At 42.1% G+C, this 22,015-nt stretch overlaps 3 protein-coding genes and 1 long non-coding RNA gene across 11 annotated transcripts; 3 read left to right on the plus strand and 1 right to left on the minus strand.

Moving 5' to 3' along the window:
• The first annotated feature begins 26 nt into the window (after positions 1-26).
• On the plus strand, positions 27-4,725 carry drc3 (dynein regulatory complex subunit 3). The gene is made up of 13 exons (XM_052049078.1): positions 27-102; positions 186-385; positions 454-570; positions 1,279-1,445; positions 1,540-1,695; positions 1,793-1,912; positions 1,986-2,098; positions 2,197-2,371; positions 3,427-3,555; positions 3,689-3,759; positions 4,091-4,214; positions 4,400-4,531; positions 4,607-4,725. The coding sequence occupies exons 2-13, from the start codon at positions 202-204 to the stop codon at positions 4,700-4,702; spliced, it is 1,584 nt and encodes a 527-aa protein (XP_051905038.1). The 5' UTR covers positions 27-102; positions 186-201; the 3' UTR covers positions 4,703-4,725.
• A 2,480-nt stretch (positions 4,726-7,205) lies between these two features.
• gid4 (GID complex subunit 4 homolog) lies at positions 7,206-13,484 on the plus strand. The gene is made up of 6 exons (XM_052049079.1): positions 7,206-7,627; positions 8,564-8,623; positions 10,383-10,490; positions 10,583-10,684; positions 10,786-10,916; positions 12,297-13,484. The coding sequence occupies exons 1-6, from the start codon at positions 7,403-7,405 to the stop codon at positions 12,358-12,360; spliced, it is 690 nt and encodes a 229-aa protein (XP_051905039.1). The 5' UTR covers positions 7,206-7,402; the 3' UTR covers positions 12,361-13,484.
• A 3,306-nt stretch (positions 13,485-16,790) lies between these two features.
• On the minus strand, positions 16,791-20,628 carry LOC127589791 (uncharacterized). Its single transcript, XR_007959505.1, has 2 exons — positions 20,480-20,628; positions 16,791-20,431 (listed from the first exon to the last, which is right to left on the minus strand). It is a non-coding gene; the product is annotated as an uncharacterized LOC127589791 (long non-coding RNA).
• noxo1a (NADPH oxidase organizer 1a) lies at positions 16,924-21,270 on the plus strand. Of its 8 annotated transcripts, XM_052049063.1 has the most exons (10): positions 16,943-17,090; positions 17,171-17,251; positions 17,337-17,400; positions 17,477-17,660; positions 18,538-18,728; positions 18,813-18,926; positions 19,025-19,142; positions 20,025-20,383; positions 20,432-20,479; positions 20,528-21,270. In XM_052049063.1, exons 1-10 carry the CDS (start codon positions 17,025-17,027, stop codon positions 20,950-20,952), a joined length of 1,650 nt encoding a protein of 549 aa, XP_051905023.1. In that variant the 5' UTR covers positions 16,943-17,024; the 3' UTR covers positions 20,953-21,270. The 8 variants fall into 8 exon arrangements, with proteins under 8 accessions (XP_051905024.1, XP_051905023.1, XP_051905019.1 ...); XM_052049064.1 differs by lacking the exon at positions 20,432-20,479 and having other exon boundaries at positions 16,924-17,090; XM_052049059.1 differs by having other exon boundaries at positions 20,025-20,479.
• The last annotated feature ends 745 nt before the right edge of the window (positions 21,271-22,015 follow it).

The raw sequence follows: 22,015 nt of genomic DNA on the forward strand, positions 1-22,015 counted from the left end.
TATGAATTCAAAATACAACGTTCCATGCATCATTCGACATATTCTGAAATGGAGTGGGGGGTTTTTCAATACAGTATTTGAAATACAGTATGACCACAAAAGGTCGATGCAGTTGTCTATTCATGCATTACCATTTAACTTGGACAAATTGGGATACAGATGATCTTTTTCTTTCTTTTTAATAGGCTGTAACATCAAGTCATGTCTGCCACCAAGGAAACATCCAACATAAGCGGTTATCATGATAAAACCCCTATTTACATAGATGAGGAGATTCTGCAGGAGGCCGTACTCGAGCAAGGTCTCCAAGATCAAGCTGAACGCATTGCCAAGAAAGAGGGAATCCTCTATCAGGAGGCCCTCAGATTGAGTCTGGAATACAGAAGTGAGTTGAAAAATGCAGGCTTCGTTATATTGAATGTTTTGCGAGGAATGACGTTTTTCCTCTGACAGACATCCAGAAGATTGACCACTTGTGGGAGTTCTCTTCGCTAACCAAGTTAAATCTCAACAACAACTTCATCAAGAAGATTGAAGGATTGGACCATCTCGTTAACCTGACATGGCTCAGTAAGAAATTGTTTTTTTAATATTTATGTCGATATAGATATGAATAAGTATTCCTTGTAGTTAACCTAACATGCATGCGGTGGGGAGATGGGAGGAATCCTGATCACACTGGTCAACAGCAAATTTTAATCAAAGATGACTCTATGTGCCTCTAAATATATTTTTGACGCTGAAAAAAACATATTATTTTTTCCCATCTCACACCTTAAGGTTTCAATCATTTTCTTTTTTTGTTGTTGTTGTTTTTAAGTTTGACTTAAGATTGTGCAGTACGAATCTGGCCATACTTTGTAATTTAGCTATTCAGAAAAAAAAATCCACATGTTGCTGAACGTAACTCAGCATTCATAAATATTACACTATGTTACTTATTATAAATTTAAGCTCTCAATCACAAAGTGACAGACTCAACTCTTTGTGGTGGCCGCTCAAGGAAGGCTTTGGAATGGGTAGTTGAGTTCCTTTCTTCCCCAAACTGCTTGTGGAAATGACCGCTGTTGATTTGCTAAGAACTCTTAGCGTCATCGGTTGACATCAAACACGTCAGCTGGTCATTCGGCCGAATGTTCAGTCAGGTGAGATTGCTGCCATGGTGATCAGTCTTTTGGTGCAGTGATAAGAAGACCCGACCATCAGCCTCCAAACACAGTGCGGGCAGGGAGAACATGCAAACTTAACATACCGGTAATACCGTTTTTTGTGTCTTAGATCTGTCATTTAACAACATCAAGAAAATCGAAGGTCTGAATGGTCTCCAGAAGCTGGAAGTGCTGAATTTGTCCAACAACAGAATTTCTCTCATTGAAAACATGGACAGCCTGATGGAGCTAACCATTTTCTGCATTGCAAACAACAAGCTCCATCAACTGAACAATGTAACTAAATAAGCCACATTGTAAAAGCAAAAAAAGCAGGGACCATTTTTCGGAACGGTTTCCAAAGCCAATGTCACTGTACTGATCTTTAAAGGTGGTCTATCTGCGAAAGTTCAAGAAACTCTTCACCCTCAATATTGATGGAAATCCTATCCCAGAGGAGAACAATGAGGAAAAGTACACCCTTTTCCTCGTGGCCTATTTTCAGCAATTGAAGTTCCTGAACAACATATTTATCGATGAGGATATAGTAAGAAACGCAAATCGTGACTCATTTACATTCACGTACCTGCTATAAGATTGAAATATTTTGCGATTTGCGTGTCACGCCGTCATTGTATGTACAGAGGAACAAGGCCTCCGCCAAATACAACCTTGACATTGAGGAGATGAACCAGGGGGAGCTACAGGCACAACAAGCTGCGAAGGAAAAGCAAGAACAGGAAGCGATTCTACAAATGCATGAGGTGAGGTCAATAAACACAGGAGGGTTTTCAATTAAGATCTCTGACGCCATCTTCATTTTTATTCCTATTTCAGGATGCTTTTGTGGAGCAGATGAATGGAGATTATCTGTACAAGAACATCATCCAAAATGATACAGAGTTAAAAAAACTACAGTGCCTGCCGGGAGTGGACGAGTTGCTTGAGGCATATCCTTTCTTGGGAGTGGATTCAACTCCACACAGCTGTCAAGTTGTAACTATGGAGGGCAAATATTTGTTAGATGAACTTGACCCTTCATATTTACGTTCGAGCAGCGTCTCGTGGACCTGTGCAACCAGCTCTTTGATGTCGGCTTGGCCGAGTATAAGCGAAGAGATGTCGAGGTGAACTCGTTCTTCTGTCGACTACAAACAGACGTGAAGGATAGCCAATCCAGAGCATCCAAAGTGTTGGCTGATTTTCAGAGGGAACATAAGCAGGTGCGGAAGTGTAACCGTAAACACTCCATATTTTCATCTCTATACTTACCAAAAAGAAAAAGAAGAGCTTCACTCTCATTGTACTACAGCAGGGGTGCCCAATATGTCGATCGCGATTGACCGGTAGATCGCCGACTCCTCCCAAGTCAATCGCGAGGGGTGTCGAGGGGGAAAAAAAAACCCTATTTGTGTGTCTTTGTTCATGTTAATGACATATATTTTTGTGTTAATGTACACTGCACCCAAATCATCCTATCAGTCTCGTTTTCACAATAAGTGCACAAAAAAATTAAATAAAGCAGGTAAATCTTTAACCTACGGTGGCGCATGACCTGCATCGCCAGGAGTGGTTCGCGCTTAGCAGTCTGCAATTGCAGCTTGTGATCAGAGCGGTTGCACTATACCTTTTATCGTTATCATTATTGTCATTCAGAGTTTGTTTCGTGTGCAATTCACCGAGGGCATGTGCAAAGAATGGGAATCTAGAGGGCCGAGGGAAGCACTTTAAAATGATACATGTGAGCTACGATATTTAACAGGCTGCAAAAGTGCGTCGCATGCCACTGTGTCAGGCTGTTGCTCGTCATGGGGTACGTGCGTGTGCGTAAGTGGTAACGGGTCGATCGCGGGAGGTTGGTCGATCGAAAAGTCGATCTTCGGTCCAAAAAGTTTGGGCACACCTGTACTACAGGGTTTAATGAAATGGAACAGACACGTGTCCAAAAAACTGAAAAACAAATACCAACGGGGATCCAAAACAGGAGTCTGTCCGATCGTCATTGACAGTGCCTTGATTTTGTAGATGAAAAAAAAAAATCATCAGTGAGGGGAAAAACACAACCCCAGACCGAGCTCCAGTTTGTCCGTAGTCCCAATGAGCGCTAAAGATTTGGGAAAGTTGAACAAAATTTCTTGGAGACAAGAACAACTGTTTGCAACCATTAAAACTGTTAGCGAATGCCTGGTGAAGATCTTTGCGAATCCTGGTTTTTGACATTGCAAATATTTTAAGATATCACAGGAATGTATTGCGTGCGAATCTGCTGTTTCTCTAGAGAACAGTGGATCTGGACGAGGCGCCTGAGGAGGAAAAGAAGAGCAAGATGGACATCTGCCTCAAAGAAATCAATGTTTTGTGCTACAACATGATGGCAGTGGAATTTCAACTCTACAGCTACCTGGAGGTATGTGTAGCAACCCATCTTCACTTGTGAGATGTGAAATTTGATCTGAAGTAGAGTCGACGCAGATGATGAGTCTTAGTGCACTAACACCATGTCAAAAGTGATTCATTCAGTGAAATGATGCTACTTCCAGGAAACAATCAGAAAGTTTGACAGCAACATCTCGGAGATGATCGGCAGCTTCAGTGAAACAGCTCAAGGCATATATCCTTTTGCACTTCCTGTTAAGATTTATGGGATTGACATTTATTTCATCTCATCACTCTTGTTGCTCCATTCCAATACAGTATGTTGGATTGTACAACATGGTTTAAATGTTGTAAAATTATATTTGCATTTTATTCAGTTTAGCTTTCACGCACCACTAGAGGGAGCTTGTATACTCGAAGGACCACACTTTTACAATCCCTACTCATTTGACTACAATCTCTCCAGATTTTCTGACATCTTGTGTGACGTCACACGTAAGGGTGGATTGAACTCCATATTTCGTTTGCCAAAAAGCTTTGCCAGTCCTTCCTTAACTCAATCACACATTCGTCCACTGTCGAGAGCTGGAGGACAGCCATCATCAGAAGGTAACACAAATCGCCGTCAACACACTGGAGTTGGTGGCTAAGGGAGAAGCCGAAGAGGATTTTCCAGATGACGTTCGAATGGTAGGTAGTGTACTTACTGTGTACGAAAGGATGTCAAATAATAGCAGCTTCGTTAGGTCGGGATTTCAAGGTTTTGGGTCTCTCTTTATGTGCCTCCCAAATTGGAAAGGCTTCATACACCAATACCAACTTGCTACTATTGCCATTCACGTTCTAACATTTGACATCTGCCGTTCTCAATGTAGCTGTTCTTGGACAAAAACACAGTGATGGACACGTTGGCTGCCAGCCATGACAACCATCTACAGACAATCAATGACAGGGAAACTCAGCTGGTTACACGCGCCGAGGCCTGGAAAGTGGCCCTCATCAAAGGGGTAAGGTAGTGAAATGACACATGGTTGTGTTTCAAGTGTGCACAGTTCTTATGTTGTCCCTGTGTGATGTCACAGATTGAAGACACAGAACTGAAGAGGAACCGAATGCGCATCGCAGATATCCATAGATATGGCGACTATTTGAGGGAGAGGCTGAAAGAGTGGATGTAATGCATTTTGAATAGTGTTGTGAGGACAATTACAGATTTTATTGTGCTCAAATATGTATTTGTTCCATGAAAACAAATGTATGTCAATTGCACTGGTTTATGTATTCTTTTAGGAGGGTCCCTCTTGCACATTCTCAGTTTTGCAAATTTGAAACAGGGTTTCACTGTATACAGTATGTCTATTCTGCACTACAATATCATCCCCATAAAACGGCATCTGTAGCAATGCTTCCCAAACTGTTTTTAGTCAAGGAACTCATAAGTAGAAGGGGAAAAAAATCTCATGGCATGCTTGACCAAACAAAAACGTCTAAAAAAGTATGACTACTGATTGTATAAATTTCTAGCCTCAATTTATACACAGATTTAACCTACGCCTGTTCAGTTGAACCTATTTTTTTATTCTATTGTAGAAGGCCAACAGGTGGATAAAGATCAATTGTACCTTCTGCCACCTAGTGGAAGAGTGATAAACCTAAATGATTTTTTTTCCTGCTCATCGCACTACATGCTGACAAAGATAAACAAAGACAATTTTCTTTGGAAATAGCATTTACATTTGTCTTTCAACAGCGTTCAAGAAGAATATAGATAAAACTGTTCCATTCAACACAATTTTTTAGTCCAACGTTCAAAACATGAGAAGACGGGTGCGAACGTAAAAAAACACATTTCAGGTGATTTGAGTTGTCAGTCCTTTTTTTTGGAGCAGATATCCATACCTGTCAACTTTTTGGAGCGCCAACCTTTTGTTTTTTGTTTTGTTTATTGTTTATTGAACATAAAACATATACAGTAATAATTTGACAGAAAATAAGGTAGAGTAAAAAGTAAAAAGAAAGAAATCAGTCTTCATTCAACACAGTTATTATGTTCAAGGGAGTAGGATGAAGTAAAAAACTTATCTAGTCCTACCCCGTTATGTGTTTATATCTACTAAATCATTTTTATATCAATCAGAAAAGAAAAAGTAAGAAGAAGTCTCCATTAAGGCTCATATTTTACCCTTAACCGTGATATTTTTACAACTTTTGGTTTGTATCGGGATTATATACATCCTCACCCTGGCACTCTTGTGTCAATTTTCTCTTGTATTCATAATGGATATTTCAATACCTTTCTCTATTTATCAACTTAGTTCTGATTTATCATTATATTTAATGTTTAGAATTTATCATTTTAACTCTGATTGATGTAGGTTTTTTGTACTATTTTTTTGAATTTGTTTTTGAACTCAGCAAGCGATTTACTCATTTTTAGGTCCGTTTCGAGATTATTCCACAGATTAACACCTTTGCTAGATACACTTCTTTGCTTGATGTTTGTTCTTGTTTTGAGTTTTTTGAATAAATTGGTACCTCTTAATTCATAGTTGCTTTCTCGAATTTCAAAAAACTTCTGAATGTTTTGGCAGAGCAGGTTATTGTGTGCTTTGTACATTAATTGGGCGATTTTAAAGTCAACCAGGTCATAAAATTTCATCGTATTTAATTTGATAAATAGTGGATTTGTGGGTTCCGTATATTTTGATCTATTAATAATTTGAATTGCTTTTTTTTTGTAGTTTGAGAATAGGGAGTGTGTTTGTTTTGCAGGTATTTCCCCATATTTCCACACAGGAGGTCATATATGGTAATACTGTAATAATGAAGTGTATAATGTGTACAAAGATCTCTTATTTAGCACTTCCTTGGTTTTGTAGAGGATCCTACGGTCTTGGCTATTTTGCTTTTTACGTTATCGATATGTGGTTTCCAACATAGTTTTGAGTCAATTACTAATCCGAGAAACTTGGTTTCATACGCTCTTTCTATTTCAATTGAGTTTACCATAATTTTAGCTTGGTGTTTGATTGGTCTTGTGCCAAAAACAATTAACTTCGATTTTTTCAGGTTAAGTGACAATTTATTTCTGTCGAACCAGTTTTTTAATTTGTTTAATTCGTTTTCTACGGTTGTCAGGAGCTGTTTCAGATTTATTCCAGAACAGTAGAAAGTTGTATCATCAGCAAATAGGACACATTTAAATAGTTTTGAGACCTTGCAGATATCATTCATATATAAGATGAATAGTTTTGGACCAAGCACTGACCCCTGAGGAACTCCGTGAGTGATTTTCAGTTGATTCGTAACCTATATAAACTACCAAAAAAAATCCTTATAAAGAGCAAAAAAATCTTATAACATACCAAAGCATTTTATATGTCAAAATAACGGCAGAAAAAACCCCACGAGATTTTCAATGATATTTATTGTAGATATCCATAATACAATGTCTGGTTAATATCTAATCATCATTCTACTTCGTGGCATTACTGTGTTCAGAGTTGTATTCCTGCGTTACTTTTTTCACCAAGTCGAAATCATTTGGACTTGGTGAAAAAAACGGACATTTTCAGAATCCGTATGATTTGTGCGATACGGCCATATACGTAAGATTCACCACAAAATCCGTATGAACTATGGCTAAACCGTATGAGTTGACAGGTATGGATATCGTCATAGTACTACATGTCCCAGAAGGCCTCTCGATATTGCAGTAACCAATAAAAGGACCCGCACATCGGTCAGCTGTCGACCAATCAGATTTCGGGACGCTGAACTAGCCATTCAGAGCCCTGCTGAGGTCGCCGGTCAAAATTAATTGTCCAAACTTTTCAATCTCAGAGATATCGTTCGTGCGCTTTCCTGTTCGCGAGTTCATGACGGTAGTCGACGGTGACGCGTTACCGCTCGCCATGCCTGTCCCAGCCGAATGTTACCTTGCCTCCGACGCGGCCTGTCCAACACCGGGCTCGCTTATGCCGCCCGCCCCAATCAATGGACAACAGCCTGGCGTGGCCACGTCGGTGCTGTACAGCGGCTCCCAGTTTCGGGGCTACCAGAAGAGCAAAGGGAGCGCCTACGACGTGGATGTTGTTTTGCAGGTAAATGCCACGCTCACTTTTAATTCTGCTTATTTGTGTTTGCGTTATGTGGTATTATTTTTAGCTTGATCTGCGACGTACGGTGGGTTACTTGGCACGTCGATGTTGACATGTAATACTACCACGCTGACCTACATCGTTGACCTGTTGGACGCGAGTGTGACATTTGAAATATCAATTATAAAATAGATATCCAAAGTTTAATGTCTTTCGTTGCAACTTTGCATTTAACTAAAACTTTGTAATAGAGCTGCAACAATTACTGTGCTAATTAATCGACATCTCGGCGATTATCGAATTAATCGACACTATTGACTGGTTTTGTTGATTTCATTTGCACGATTTAAAAAGGAGGGAATTAAAGCTAAAATATATCCAATGTAAATTTCTGGATGTAGGAAAAGACTAAAAGTGTGAAGACAAGATGTCGTAAGAAATGAATGCAGAATTGAGATTTTATTACAATTATCATTCATTTAAAAGCCTGTTTGAGTTAAAATGTCCAAATCTCCTCCCAACCATAAATATTCTTATTTTTCTGTTATCAAACATCTGCTCTTAACTTCAGAAAAAAAGTTATAAACAATTTGTTATGCACCAAAACCGTAAACGAATAACGATCAATTTGTACATTGTCTGCACTGTCAGTCTGATAAAATGTTCAGTTTTCAAATGATGGGAAAGGACTTGAAAAATGTTTCCAAAACGTTTAAATCACAAAATCAAAGCGGGGAATAATGAAATATTTTGGGTCTACGATACAGATATACTGAACATTTGAGCAGATCCAGAGAAGTTTTTTTTTTCCCTGCAGTTGAGGAGCATTGTAAAACAAATGGAATGCTGCTTGACTTTGCTTGGTAGCATCTTTTTAGATCTCAAATGTCAGATTTGACACAAAAAAAATACAGTATATGTATTTATTCTGTTTTGCAGCATGTGACTCCGGAGGATTCATATTTGTGTGGATATCTGAAGATCAGCGGCCTGACTGAGGCAAGTGAGTGGGAATGTTGGCCCGAGATCGGGGGGAGTCGTCATTATCTTGGGGACTCGCCGCAGAGTTTATTTTCAGGTCCGCACTGCAGTGCTGACCTGAATGCCTCAGACAAGTGTCCCTCCATTTCATTATGTAATACCTTGACGGGACGGGGCTGTAAAGGGGAGCAGAATGTTCAAGGGTGAAACTAAATGCCGCGTAAACATGTCAGCAGGTCAAGTTGCGGATCTAATTTGACGTGGTGTGTTTACTGCCGCAAAGGGAACTGATATTTGCTCTCGTTTCTCCAATCTTAGACTTTCTGTTGTTGTTAAAAAAAAATAAAATAAGCAGTACAAGTGAAAAATTGGGTACCAACCGGAGTTGCAGTAGTTTTGGAATCTTCATTAGAGTTTGTTTTTATTTCTTTTTGAATTGAGTTTACTTTGTTTCAGACCAGGTTTGAACATACAGCAGTCATTTAATGTATACAGTAATTCATCATTTTTCAAAGAAGAAAACGGTTCATGGGTTCTCTAGGGTTAAGAGAACACTATGATAAGTAATGTGTAATAAATCTCAACACAAAAAAATAATGATTAAAAACATCTGTAAATCAAATGCAGATCCTGTATATCAGTCTGCAGACTTTGAAGTACCATAAGTGCAGTGCACCATACTGCGTCTAAAGTTAGATGCATTCGCAACTCAAAGGCTTAGCTCGGATGGTCTCCCTTTCCAACCCCTGTTTGCAGATGTTTTGAAAAACTTCTGATACTCAATTTGAATGAATATCAAGTTTTATAAAGGATCGTCGGAGATAGGCACTCAGAAATAACGACAAGACACTTCTGGCTACCAACAATAGGCACTTTATTGGTCCCACACAGAAATGATAACACAGTTCAAACAAGTTGTATGAAGCTAAAGAACTCTTACCGTGTGCCAGTAGGGTGGAGAGCCAACACCCTCAGCAGAGTGAGCTTCAATATGAGCTAGGCGTTTGTACGGAAAACCCATAGCGGACTCTGCTGAGGAGCATCGCTCCCCTCCTTTTATCCTCTAAAGTGTGTGCATCGGGAGAGGTGAGTGGCCATTCTCATCCCTCCCTACGCCACACTGTTTGTTGTGTAACCAAGTGGCACGGACTTGTAATTATTTACTTGCAATTATTCCAAAGCAGGTTCAAGAGTTTATCTCACTTGTGATCATTTAAAAGCATTCCAAAGGGTTTATCTTATTTGCAATCATTTACTTGTAATTATTCCAAAGCAGGTTCAAGCCAAAGGGTTTATCTCACTTGCAATCATTCCAAAGCAGGTTCAAGAGTTTACCTCTGAGAAGATATACATTGGTTAAAGGAAACATCACAAAATATCTTAATATACCAGCAGAGTTGCCAACTTCTGAAGTGGATTTGTGGCTTGAATTCTGCTGATGTGTTCCACACGTAACACAATATACAGGCCAGTGAAAGGACCACACTTGCCAGATACGTTTTCGACCTTCCGGCTGAAGGCCATGCTGTATGCATTTAAAATCTAGAGCAAAGGCTCATTTATTAAATTGACATTTTTCGCTATCATTCAAGTTTTTGTAAGTGAAATGTAGTTTCTGTTGGTGTATGATTTATTTTTTTGAGCATTTTTGCTTCCGTTACAATTGACTAATTTTTGTTATTTTGTTAGCTTTCATGAACGAACAAACCGACACACGTGTGACAGATTTCCCCATCCGCCCCTTTCCTTGACAATTTCTTCAAATTTGTGCAACCAGGAGTATCCAACGCTCACAACGTTCTTTGCTGGTGAAATCATAAGTAGAAAGAGGCCTTTTTTAACCAGGAAGTGGGATGCTGATGAGGACGTGGACAGGAAACATTGGGTAAGTCATCATGACCTATGAACTCCAGCAAGAACTTCACAGTTTTATTGCAGCTCGACTTGGATTGAATGGACTTTTTATTTTTTTTGCAGGGCAAATTTCAGGCTTTTTATAAAGTCGCCAAAAGCTTCAACTCTGACGATTTTGACTATGACGCACTGGAACGCAGCGATTACGTCTTCATGAGATGGAAAGTCAGTTTTATTTATTTATTCACTTATTTACTTACTTACATTTTCCTCCAGTTGTGAATTTTGCACTCTGCGTCTGTCTATTATGTTTTCCGCACCCAAAGGAGCAGTTCCTGGTCCCCGATCACACCATCAAGGACATCAGCGGTGCGTCCTTTGCAGGCTTTTACTACATCTGCTTCCAGAAGTCCACAGCCACGATTGAGGGTTACTACTACCACAGGAGCTCGGAATGGTCAGTCATGACACTAGGCTTAGTCCAGTGGTTAGCACGTCGGCTTCACAGTGCAGAGGTACCGGGATCGATTCCAGCTCCCTGTGTGGAGTTTGCATGTTCTACCCGGGCCTGCGTGGGTTTTCTCCGGGTGCTCCGGTTTCCTCCCACATTCCAAAAACATGCATGGCAGGCTGATTGGACGCTCTAAATTGTCCCTAGGTGTGAGTGTGAGTGCGGATGGTTGTTCGTTTCTGTGTGCCCTGCGACTGGCTGGCAACCGATTCAGGGTGTCCCCCGCCTACTGCCCGAAGACAGCTGGGATAGGCTCCAGCACCCCCCGCGACCCTCGTGAGGATCAAGCGGCTCGGAAGATGAATGAATGAATGAATGAATGAATGAATGAATGAATGAAAATAATAAGCAATTAGAATGGATGGCTAGTATAATTAGCAAAGTAAAGCAAGCGCAGGTGAAGCTGTGCTTCTACTTATGAACTGTACAATATTTAGTAATCCACCTACTGAGTTCTTATCACATCTTCATCCATTCATTTTCCGATCCGCTTTATCATCACAAGGATCGCAGGGGGTGCTGGAGCCTATCCCAGCCGTCCGTCTTCGGGCAGTAGGCGGGGTACACCCTGAACCGATTGCCAGCCAATCGCAGGGCACACAGAGACGAACAACCATGCACACTCACACCCCGGGACAATTTCGAGTGTTCAATCAGCCTGCCATGCATGTTTTTGGAATGTGGGAGGAAACCGGAGTACCCAAAGAAAACCCGTGCAGGCCCGGGGAGAACATACAAACTCCAGACAGGGAGGCGGGAGCTGAAATTGAACCCGGTACCTCTGCACTATGAGGTCGATGCGCTAACCACTGGACAACCAGGCCGCCTTATCACATCTTGTATGACCAAATATGTTGTGAGTGTGCGTGCGTGCGTGCGCGCACGTGCGCGCGTGTGTGTGTGTGTGTGTGTGTGTGTGTGTGTGTGTGTGTGTGTGTGTGTGTGTGTGTGTGTGTGTGTGTGTGTGTGTGTGTGTGTGTGTGTGTGTGTGTGTGTGTGTGTGTGTGTGTGTGTGTGTGTGTGTGTGTGTGTGTGTGTGTGTGTGTGTGTGTGTGTGTGTGTGTGTGTGTGTGTGTGTGTGTGTGTGTGTGTGTGTGTGTGTGTGTGTGTGTGTGTGTGTGTGTGTGTGTGTGTGTGTGTGTGTGTGTGTGTGTGTGTGTGCGCGCGTGTGTTTTCCCCCAAATTGATAGTGTTGGTCTGTCAGGGGGTTTTTTTGGACAATTTATAGTGTTGAAAATTAGTTGAGAGCAAATCAAAGAACTATCAAAACAGTGTTTTTAAACCTCTCTCTCTCTTCCAACCCCCCCATGCCCAACGTTCTTCCAGGTATCAGTCACTCAATCTGAGCCACGTTCGAGAGCACAGTATTCCCATCTATGAATTCCGCTGAAAAAGATAATGTGTTTGTCACGGAGGGCTCAAACTCACGCCGCCCTGGTCTTCAAATGGGATGCGAAAATAAATAAATAAATGCGGGTGGCGAGAGAGCCACTGGCTGCCCAGAAGGGAGCCTGGATCCCACTCGGTATCTCGTATGCTGCAAGGCGCTCCTTGAGTCCTGAGGAAGAGCGAAGGGCCAATGGACACAATGAACAGGTGTCACAGTGGCCGCAAGACCTGCTGATGTCCACCTTTCACTTGTAAACTGGCTTTTTTTTTTTTTTTTAACACATGCTACTTCTACTCACAAGAAAGACAACTTTGCCTTTTGAAGTCAAAGTAACTAATACATGACAAGATGGCTTTCAGTCAAATCTAAATAATGTAATCTAGTGCAGTAACACATTGCGTTTAAATGATTATCAACCATCATGGACCAATGATCAAGAACCCGTTTCCATATTGTCATGATACAGCAAATAGTTGTAATTTTTTTTAAATCGACAGAGAAAGCAGTTTACAGTATGAATGCTTTTTTTAAAAATTTTTTTAATTCAGTCACGTAACGTCACATTCCGATTGTGTCGTCATTTTTGTGGCAGGAAAGTTGTTGCGCAAAGCAATTTTAATCCAGGTCCTGTGTGTGGTAATAGCTGTAATGCTTTTACTTTGAAAGCGCTAACGGTATGGATGCCGGGGGAAAATTTCGTTAGTTTAGGAAGTCTAGGAAGACGTATGTGCGACTACTGCTAGAGCTAAGTCTATAATAAACTTGCTTGCTTGAAACCGACTGCATCTTATTTACCCACATTAGGACACCGTGACTGTCCTGGAAAAGTAGTGGTAAAGATTTTGTAACTTAACAGGGAAAGTTACTTTGTGAAGACATTGGAGGGTGTGTAATAAACGTTCAGTGTTTTGAAAGCTTCACTCAAAAAAAAAAGATTAAAAATTGTATTCCAAACTTTGTAATGCCTCTCAATTTGGTTAGAATTTTGAGAGGTTGGGATCTGTTTTAAGTGGTACTGACGACGAAATGCACGCGGTTTGACACTTTTTGGGATTGATCACACCACACTGAAAAATTGTTGGATTCATCTGTTTCCGTGGGGGAAAATAAATAACTGATTTGTGTGGGTGTGTCACGTTTTTTTTTGTTCACATTAGACCTGATTTACACCACAATGTCCACTAGTTGTCAGCAACGCACTTCGTGTCTTCAGCAGTTGCACGTGTAGATTATGTAATTGCACAGAAGCGTTGTCCAAAACGACTGTATTGTTTACAACCGGCGCTGGTGGTCGCTCGTTTCACTATGCGCGAACGTCGCGCTTGGGAGGAGTTGCAGTTGGAACGTAACGCGCGCTCGGTCGTAAATAAGCGTACTAGAGAGGGAGAGAAAAAAAACCAGAGCCAATTCGGAACCAGCGCAATAAAAAAAGTGGAAAAGTTAACTTGCATCACTGATTTTAAAAAAACGGCATGCAGAGCCGCTAATTTGTTTTATGTTGAGAGGGAAGAAATTTCATCTGTGCTGTATGGTACACAAACAGTACATTTGACAATAAAGTTGTATCCAATCCAATCCTAACTCGACTGTTGACTAAAGAACAAGTGCCATGTGTACGTGACTCAGATTTGGCACTCACGTCGTCTGCCATCTAAATTTACATAACAAATAATGCCCTATTTATTCAGGGATGATTTAAACTTCATCTTTATGCAAATTAAATCACAGCTGGAATTTGAAACACGCAGAAGTGAATGCGTTTTTGTTTTTTGGGGGGGGGCGGTGGGTGTTTCATTCAAGGATCATGCTACGCTACATTTTCACCACATGGTGTCTGGCACTGAGCACGACGAGGAGGTGTTGGTGGTTTTGTTACGTTTCATTGACTAATCCTTCTGCAGTTTGGTTTGAAGAAGTCAGCCAAGTGGATCAATCAGACTTGCAGCATCATGCTTATTATCATATTTTATCTGTTGTACAGATTCTATTGCCGCAGCAACAACAAAAATCTACTGGAATAAAGGCTGGGGAAAGCCACCAAGACCATCCAAGAGTTGTCTTGGTTTATTTCTTGGCACAAAGATTCGGTCAAAGCACTTTTGTCAAACTGAAGCTCCTTCAACTCCCTTCAGCATTGGTCCTTGATACCAAAATGCCACAAGATGGTGCAAAAAAGACTATGTTTGTCTGAATGAAGTTCCCCAACTCACTTCAACATAGTTCCTAAGAACAAAGATGCCACAACATGGAACCATTTCCACTACTATCAGTTCCTCAACCCACTTCAGCATAGTTCCTTGGCAGCAAGATGCTTAGGTAAAAGAAAAAAAATTGACACCACTCACATGTAGCAAATATTTCCAAGTGACGTAATGCTGTGGAATTTAAACAAACGACGTTTCAACAAATCATTCGTTGTAGGATGTTATGCAGTCACATTTTTGTTGTTGAAATAGTTACATCACTTATCAGGTCAATCACTACATAGCAAAGAATTGGCAAGTAGCTCTGCTAGAGTAATTAAAAAAAAAACACGAGACCCATCAGCCATGACATGTAATTTATCTACTGTAAATGTGAAAGTTAATTTACCGGTAAGTAAATTTGAGCGTAATTCATGAGGACATTCCCGTATGTGTTTTTAATGACAATGGCATGCGAGTTAGTTAAAGTGCTGCTATGCTCCATAAATTGGAAATGTGTGATGAAAATATTGATTAGCTTCGATCACATGAGCTTGAATGGTTTCAAATGGTGAAGAAGCCCTGAGAGACATGGCGGAAACAACAAGGCTGAAGAGGTTGCTGTTGAACAGGGGTGGCCAATACGTCGATCACAATCGACCATTAGCTCCCAAGCCGATCGCGAGGGATGTCGAGGAAAAAAAAACAAAAAATTTCAATAAAAGGAAATATATTATCAGAAGCTACTGTGACAAAAAGCATTATGCCATATTTCTCCCATTGTCTATTAAGCGCTGTTCTTTTGCACTTCCAAGGTGTGGCGATTCTCTTGCCGGGTTTTCTGACGCAGCCACCCACGTTTATTGTGTAAGCTGGAAATATGTTCGCAACCACCAAAGAGCCGTGATTTGCGGAACCCCATTGAAATCCGTTTGGAGTCATATGTCATGCTTTGATTTTTAAATTACCGTAACTTGCGTCGTGGATGCGGTAGTGCCAGCGCGGCTATTTTTTTTTTCACCAATTAAAATTATAAAACGTCGACGTTCAGCTGCTGCCATTGTACTCTAGTCGGGACGGGTGTGCACACGGGAGAGAATACTTGGAGTCACTTTCTCTAAAAGCCAAAGACCAAGTCTGACACATCGGACTGCTGATTGATTTGTATTCTACATTCAGCAGTCATGTCAAAACAGCATTACCACCTTAAAAAACATCCCCAAATTGAGGGGTCGCATGAGCCAAGCAAGCCAGGAGAAGCATATCCATGCTTTTATCTCCAGTCGTATTGATTAGTGTACCAGTCTTCTTTCTGGAGTGTCTCAGAAAGAGCATCAAATCGCTGCAGCTCATTCAGAATGCTGTAGCTGACCAGAACAAAGTAATCGGCACATATTACTCCAGTCCAAAAGGATTTACACCGGCTCCCAGATTTTTAAAACCTGCTACTGGCCTATTAAATATAGAATGGTTTGGGTCCTGAATTCATGAAAGAAATACTACTGGGATATACACCGAGTAGGGCTTTGAGGTCTGCAGACTCGGGTCAATTAGTGGAGCCCATAGTTCAAAGTAAACACGGTGAAGCAGCATTTGGCTGTTATGCTGCACGCAAATGGAATAAACTGCTAACAGAAAAATCCGCCTCAAGAGTAACTCCAAAATCACGTGCTTGCACTGTACATTCTGTTAGTAATCTCAGTCGTCTTATTTTGTTACTTTGCTTTTAAAACGTCTCAAATTCTTCTGTTTGTAAATGCTTGTAAATGTTGTACTTTTCATTATGTGAAGTTACTTTGTATATGAAATGCGGGACATAAAGCTGCCTGGCCTTATGCATTGTTTGCACAATCCCCTTAAATATCGGGTAAATGACAGAGTCAATTCAGATGTACTGCACATAAAGGTTTCACAAAAGTTACACGCAAATACAGTCTGTAAGGTTTTTCAGTTCCTGAAGATGAAATGCAAATATTGTACTTCAAAGTTAGAGTACAACTGAACTGTGCTTCAACATTGTACTGGGGTGGGTGGAAAAAAAAGACTATGCATAACTATAAGCTTAATTCTATAATGTCAGATTTTATTTCATGTTTTAAATGTGCATTTAATTTTTGCTTTATTCAGTAATTTGGTTTTTTTTTTGTACCTCTAGGAGAAAATGTACTTGCAATTGAATTGTACAGCTTCAAGGTTCCATTTCTTGATTTATTTTTTTCATTGCCCTTTTTTTTCTCCTCTCTCTCTCTCTCTCTGTTTTATTAATTGGCCTTTTTGTGACATGACGCAAAGGTTGAGGAAATATCGGACTTTCCCGTAAGTGACATAGCAGCTACTGTGGTGTCAGCAGCCACGCCTTTGCAGGTGGCTCGTGTATAAATGTACGACAGAGCATCCATGCGTTGCATTGTCGAACGGCACGCAGAAGTGCACGCACCCTTATTTTGCCGACCAGGGGCGTAGTCCGACTTTGGATAAGTCATGTCGTCGCAGAGGTACCCCATCAGCATCCGTTTAACCGGGGTGATGGAGAAGGACAAGAAAAAAGTAAGGCACCTGTTTTTCTCGTCTGACTTTGAATCTTTTGGAAACAAAAGTTGTAACGTGCGACGGTTTTCCCCCTCTAGATGTACATCACCTCGGTACTTTGGTCAGACGAGGAAGAGATTGTCATCTACAGGACCATTGAGGACTTCAAGAAAATGCACGTACGTGGAAAACACCTCTCTTTCATGATGTCGTCGCGTTTCACGCTTCCGTCGCTAAATGTGCCACGTTGTCTCGTTTGAACAGAAGCAGATCAAGAAAGCGTTCCCCGGCATGAAGAAATCAGAAAGAATTGTGCCTAAATTTAAAGGTATTTACTCATCCCATTCACTCAGCATTGGTGTAGGTAATTAAGAGCCTAACCCGAGTGTCACGTATGCTTGCAGTCACAAAGAAAGCCAAAGCAGGGCAGAAGAATGGCACCTCAAAGTCATTGAATTACCTTAAGCCCTTGCAGAGGTACTGCAATGAATTGCTGAGCTGCGATCCGAAGGTCAACCAGTCGGTGCACCTCATCCAGTTTCTCCACCCTAAAAATGAGGAACTGCAGGCCGAGTACTCCAAGAACGGGTATGTTAGTTTGTCGCATTGACACATAAAAATGCACACTGAGCAAAAAGAAGTCACGCTACATTTTTAACATTTGAGATTTTGAGCCATACAATCAGAAAGACAAAATGATTGCGAAGAGCCGTTGCTGCCAAATTCAATGCAGGTTAAAAGTCCAGGTGCGCTTTTGTTTTGTTTTGTTTTTTTGATTGACAAGACGCACGTGCATCAAATCGTGCCAAATCAAATTCTGCTTTCATGTCCAACCGCCCTGGATTCATTTCGCATCTAAACGTATTGAAAAACGTACAAAGTGTCTTTTGTGGGGAGATGCACGCGCATACAAATTTGTTGGGATGAAATATACATCTTTACCCAAAAATTTAAGAGCTAAAAAAAATATTTGGTAGCACGCAAAAGAATCACTGCCTAAATGCAGTGCAGTTGTAATCAACTTAAAACCTTGTTTTTTTCCCGCCTACTAAAAATAAGCACATTTACTCAAATTCAATTCCTCTTTCCAGCACAGCTAAAAACACGACGTTTCAAGCGCTTGACAAAATTCCAAGCGCTCAACGGAGCGCAAAGCGTGTCAGGCGAAACGGTGCATAATTACAGGCATGCTTACACACCTTAGTTGACAAGTTTAGCGCAGCTTTGCCCGAGGCCTGTTTCCTGCAGTCCATTTATTTTTTTCGATGCAATGCCAGTTGGCTATGAACCAAAAGGCGGAGAACATACTGAACTGGATGACAACCAAGCCCAGGGCACATATCGACAAACAAGCATTCACTCCTATAGGCAATTTCAAGTCTTCACTGAACTTATACCAGTCATGTTTTTGGGCCTGGTTCTGCACCATATTTAAATCCACTTTTCCTTTCCGCCCCTCCCTCAGTGTCATAATCATGCCCCCCGAAACCCAAGCCCAACAAGAACTAATTTACAGCCAGGGTGGCAATGTGACCCAGCCCTTCAGCACGGAGACTTACAGGTGCGTGGCCCCCTACGAGACTAAAGACACCAAGAACAAGCCGTTCAAAGTGGCCTTGAATGAAAAAGTCGACGTGCTCATCAAGGACAAAGCGGGTGAGCAAAGCAGCTTTGTCAACTTCGGACCAAAAACGGAATAGTACCCAGTTCTGATGTTTAGCCTCCGTTGGCTGGTTTCAGGCTGGTGGCTCGTGGAGAATGACGACAAGTGCTTGGCCTGGTTTCCTGCTCCGTACCTGGAGAGGACGGACGATGAACCGGAAGAGGACAATATTGATGGACTTCCCGAAAGAGGTAAAAATACAGAACCACCACCAACCACTGGAGACATTTAGCTCTTTTTCTCAAATGTGTTGAATACATCACTTAGTTTGACTCTCTGTCGCCATTAGGGTTGTTTTACACCGTAACCAAGAGCTACAAATCCACTAAAGACGATGAAATAACAGTGAGCATCGGTGCCTCGGTGGAAGTCCTGCAGAAGTCGGAAAACGGCTGGTGGCTCATCAGGTATTCGACCTCTCTGATTGAGAATATCAAGAGCGTTACAAGTTTTCCTCCGTTGTACGAATGGATAGCACCGTGATTGGAGTGCTCTTGGAACCATTGACACGAGGGCTGGCGTCTGTCACTGTACTCAAAGACAAAATTGCTTTTGAGACTTTTAAACTTTGCCGTCTCTTTTGGTCCTTATAAGGTGCCCCTTTCTTTATTAGAGGACTGGGATGTTAGGGTTAGAACAGGACACAATTAGGGTTTAAGGTTATCATGCTACCTGTAACTTAGTTACGCCTCATGGCACTGACAAAGTGCAGACATTCAGTGGGGTGCTACCCTCAAAGGTCCTGCTTTTGTACACCTGACACAAGACTTCTAGGACTTGGAAACGTACCCCTATCCCACTGGGGCATGAATTGCGATACCTTAGAGGCGAGCGTGTCAAACTCATTTTTTGTCGCGGGCCACTTGGGAGTTACGGCTTCCCTCGGAGGGCCGATGTAAAATCTCAACGTTATTTATTACCCATGACAATTTTACATTCTGGTATAGATTTCAGCAAGGATCATGAAAAATGATGCACATGACACCGTGGGACACATAAAATGATGTGGCGGGCCGGATCTGGCCCCAGGGCCTTGACTTTGACACTTATGCCTCAGGGTCTAAAAATTGCTTACGAAATACCAGGTCCATACATTGGTGCAAATTGATTCTACCTTCAATGAGACGAGGGATAAAATGGCTTGTCATTGGGATAGCACTGCTTTTAGACACCAGACACGAGACTTTCATGTCTTGGGAACACACCTGCACCCACAATGGTTATTTCTGACAGTGGAGGGACTTTGTTCGATCTTTCAAGATTTTAACTCAATCTTTGGCTTTCCACAGATACCAAGGCAAGGCTGGCTACATCCCCAGTATGTATCTGAAGCCCCCAAGCTACGGCCATGTGGGAAGAGGCCACCACGGGCACAACAGTCCCATCCTTCTGTCCCCCTCCAACTTGACAGTGCAGCCACAGTCAATAACCCGCTCTCAAGACAACCTCCAGGAAATGAACACTGCCAGGCCCGCCGCATCCAATCTCCTCCGACCCCTGACCAGGCAATTGTCTAGATCCGCCGAGGTCCTAAACCAACCTCCGTCGACTGTGCCAGCCTCCAAGCCGCCCCCCGTCTCACTTCCCAAGCCGCGACCTAACCCACCTCCAAAGCGTGCCGCATCGCCCAATCCAGGATACGCCCCACCTCCGAATACACAACGTGCCTCACCGCCCAAACCAGGATACCCCCCACCTCCGAATACACAACGTGCCCCATCGCCCAAACCAGGATACCCCCTACCTCCGAATACACAACGTGCCCCATCGCCCAAACCAGGATACACCCTACCTCCGAATGCAAGTTATGTCCCTACGCCCATCATCATGGTAAAGAATGACTCCGAGAGCGATGTTCCTTCTAGCCAGACCTGGGACAGCGAGACAGAGTTCACAAGCGACAGCGACTTCAGCAGCGACGAATTCAGCTTGTCCTCGGCAAGCATGATCGACAGCATGAGCATGAGCACCGACGACTACCGCCTCCACAGCCGCACCCCTCCGCCGCCGAGCAGGAACACGCTGAGTCCGCAAAGTGCAAACGGCGGAAGAATGACGCCCGCCATCTCCGACCCAAACATCTTCAAGAGCGTCTCAACGCCCAAGGTGCCGCCCAGGCCGCAGACTAATGAGATTCTCAGCCGTTGCACAACCATCACCCGCAAGAACGCAAACAGAGATGCCAGCCCGACGCAGACTACCATACATACACGGTAGAAAGAAGCCCATGTCGGACGATTGAGATCAGACATTTACAATGCAGCAGGATGTGTTCAACTGCAAATGGCACAAAGTCACACCAACACAACTTCTCCCCAAAAAATGGTTTACATGTATATAGATAACGGTGTTTATACTAGAAAGATTGCTACCACCTTCCTAGCTAATTACCAACGTATATTTTCCAAAACCTTTAACATGGAGCTCATTCATACATGTACCCAAGGATATTGTGCTTGGTAAGAATGTTAGAAATCGACTACGGGTGTGTTGTGGTTAGTTTTCTTTGAACCAAATAAAAACATGGTGGTTAAACTGCACAGTGAGTGGCGTAACGTGACTTGAACAAAGACAGCAATGGCATACCACAGGAACAACCAAACCAAACACAACACAAGAACTGATTCGGAAAGTTTCTGCATTCCAGTCTTCAATGGTGAAACTAAGTCCCTTTCATCGTGGATACTGAAGGCGGAATTTCCACCACACTACTTGACCAATAATCAAATACCTTGGCGGACTTCCGGGGTGCTCCTTGATAAGATAGCCTTTATTTGTCCCACATTGGGGAAATTTACAGTCTACAGCAGCAAAATTGGAATGGACCACATGCACGCGGCTATCGAGTCAGTAACACAGAAAAGTATTTAATCCCTAACAAACATAGATCAAGCCAATTATTCTAAACAGAGCTCTGGGTCATAAACCTCTAACCACGAGGGTGGCGAGGCAGAGTGACAAAGACGCCTTTCCCTTGACCCACCTTTCATACAATTTTGCCAATTGTGATCTCCAGTACAGGGGTTAGGCCGGCATCCCCTCTTCCCTTGCTTGTGGCACATTAGCACCCCTTCTTCCTCAATCACACCCAAATGCAGTCTCTCATTTACACTCAGAAAAACATCATTATTTGCAGTCACTCATTCCAAACCTTCACCCGAATCATCTATAACCACGAAACAAAAGCAAGTATTTTGTCACTGTATGAAAAAAACGCAATACAGCAATATGAAAGCCTATACTGTGAATGAAAATCCCTTCAGTACAGATCTCACGCCAG

Source organism: Hippocampus zosterae, chromosome 17 (genome assembly GCF_025434085.1).
Source record: "Hippocampus zosterae strain Florida chromosome 17, ASM2543408v3, whole genome shotgun sequence".
Taxonomy (NCBI): domain Eukaryota; kingdom Metazoa; phylum Chordata; class Actinopteri; order Syngnathiformes; family Syngnathidae; genus Hippocampus; species Hippocampus zosterae.

What these genes read in the sequence shown, in the direction of transcription:
- gid4 (XM_052049079.1), top strand. Translation starts at nt 7,403, where the DNA reads ATGACGGTAGTCGACGGTGACGCGTTACCGCTCGCCATGCCTGTCCCA. An exon ending in AGATCAGCGGCCTGACTGAG is followed by an intron (nt 8,624 to 10,382) that starts GCAAGTGAGTGG and finishes TTGTGCAACCAG; the next exon opens with GAGTATCCAACGCTCACAAC. An exon ending in TACCACAGGAGCTCGGAATG is followed by an intron (nt 10,917 to 12,296) that starts GTCAGTCATGAC and finishes ACGTTCTTCCAG; the next exon opens with GTATCAGTCACTCAATCTGA.
- drc3 (XM_052049078.1), top strand. Translation starts at nt 202, where the DNA reads ATGTCTGCCACCAAGGAAACATCCAACATAAGCGGTTATCATGATAAA. An exon ending in ATTGAGTCTGGAATACAGAA is followed by an intron (nt 386 to 453) that starts GTGAGTTGAAAA and finishes TTCCTCTGACAG; the next exon opens with ACATCCAGAAGATTGACCAC. An exon ending in AAGTGGCCCTCATCAAAGGG is followed by an intron (nt 4,532 to 4,606) that starts GTAAGGTAGTGA and finishes GTGATGTCACAG; the next exon opens with ATTGAAGACACAGAACTGAA.
- noxo1a (XM_052049057.1), top strand. Translation starts at nt 17,025, where the DNA reads ATGTCGTCGCAGAGGTACCCCATCAGCATCCGTTTAACCGGGGTGATG. An exon ending in AATTGTGCCTAAATTTAAAG is followed by an intron (nt 17,401 to 17,476) that starts GTATTTACTCAT and finishes GTATGCTTGCAG; the next exon opens with TCACAAAGAAAGCCAAAGCA. An exon ending in TGATGGACTTCCCGAAAGAG is followed by an intron (nt 18,927 to 19,024) that starts GTAAAAATACAG and finishes TGTCGCCATTAG; the next exon opens with GGTTGTTTTACACCGTAACC.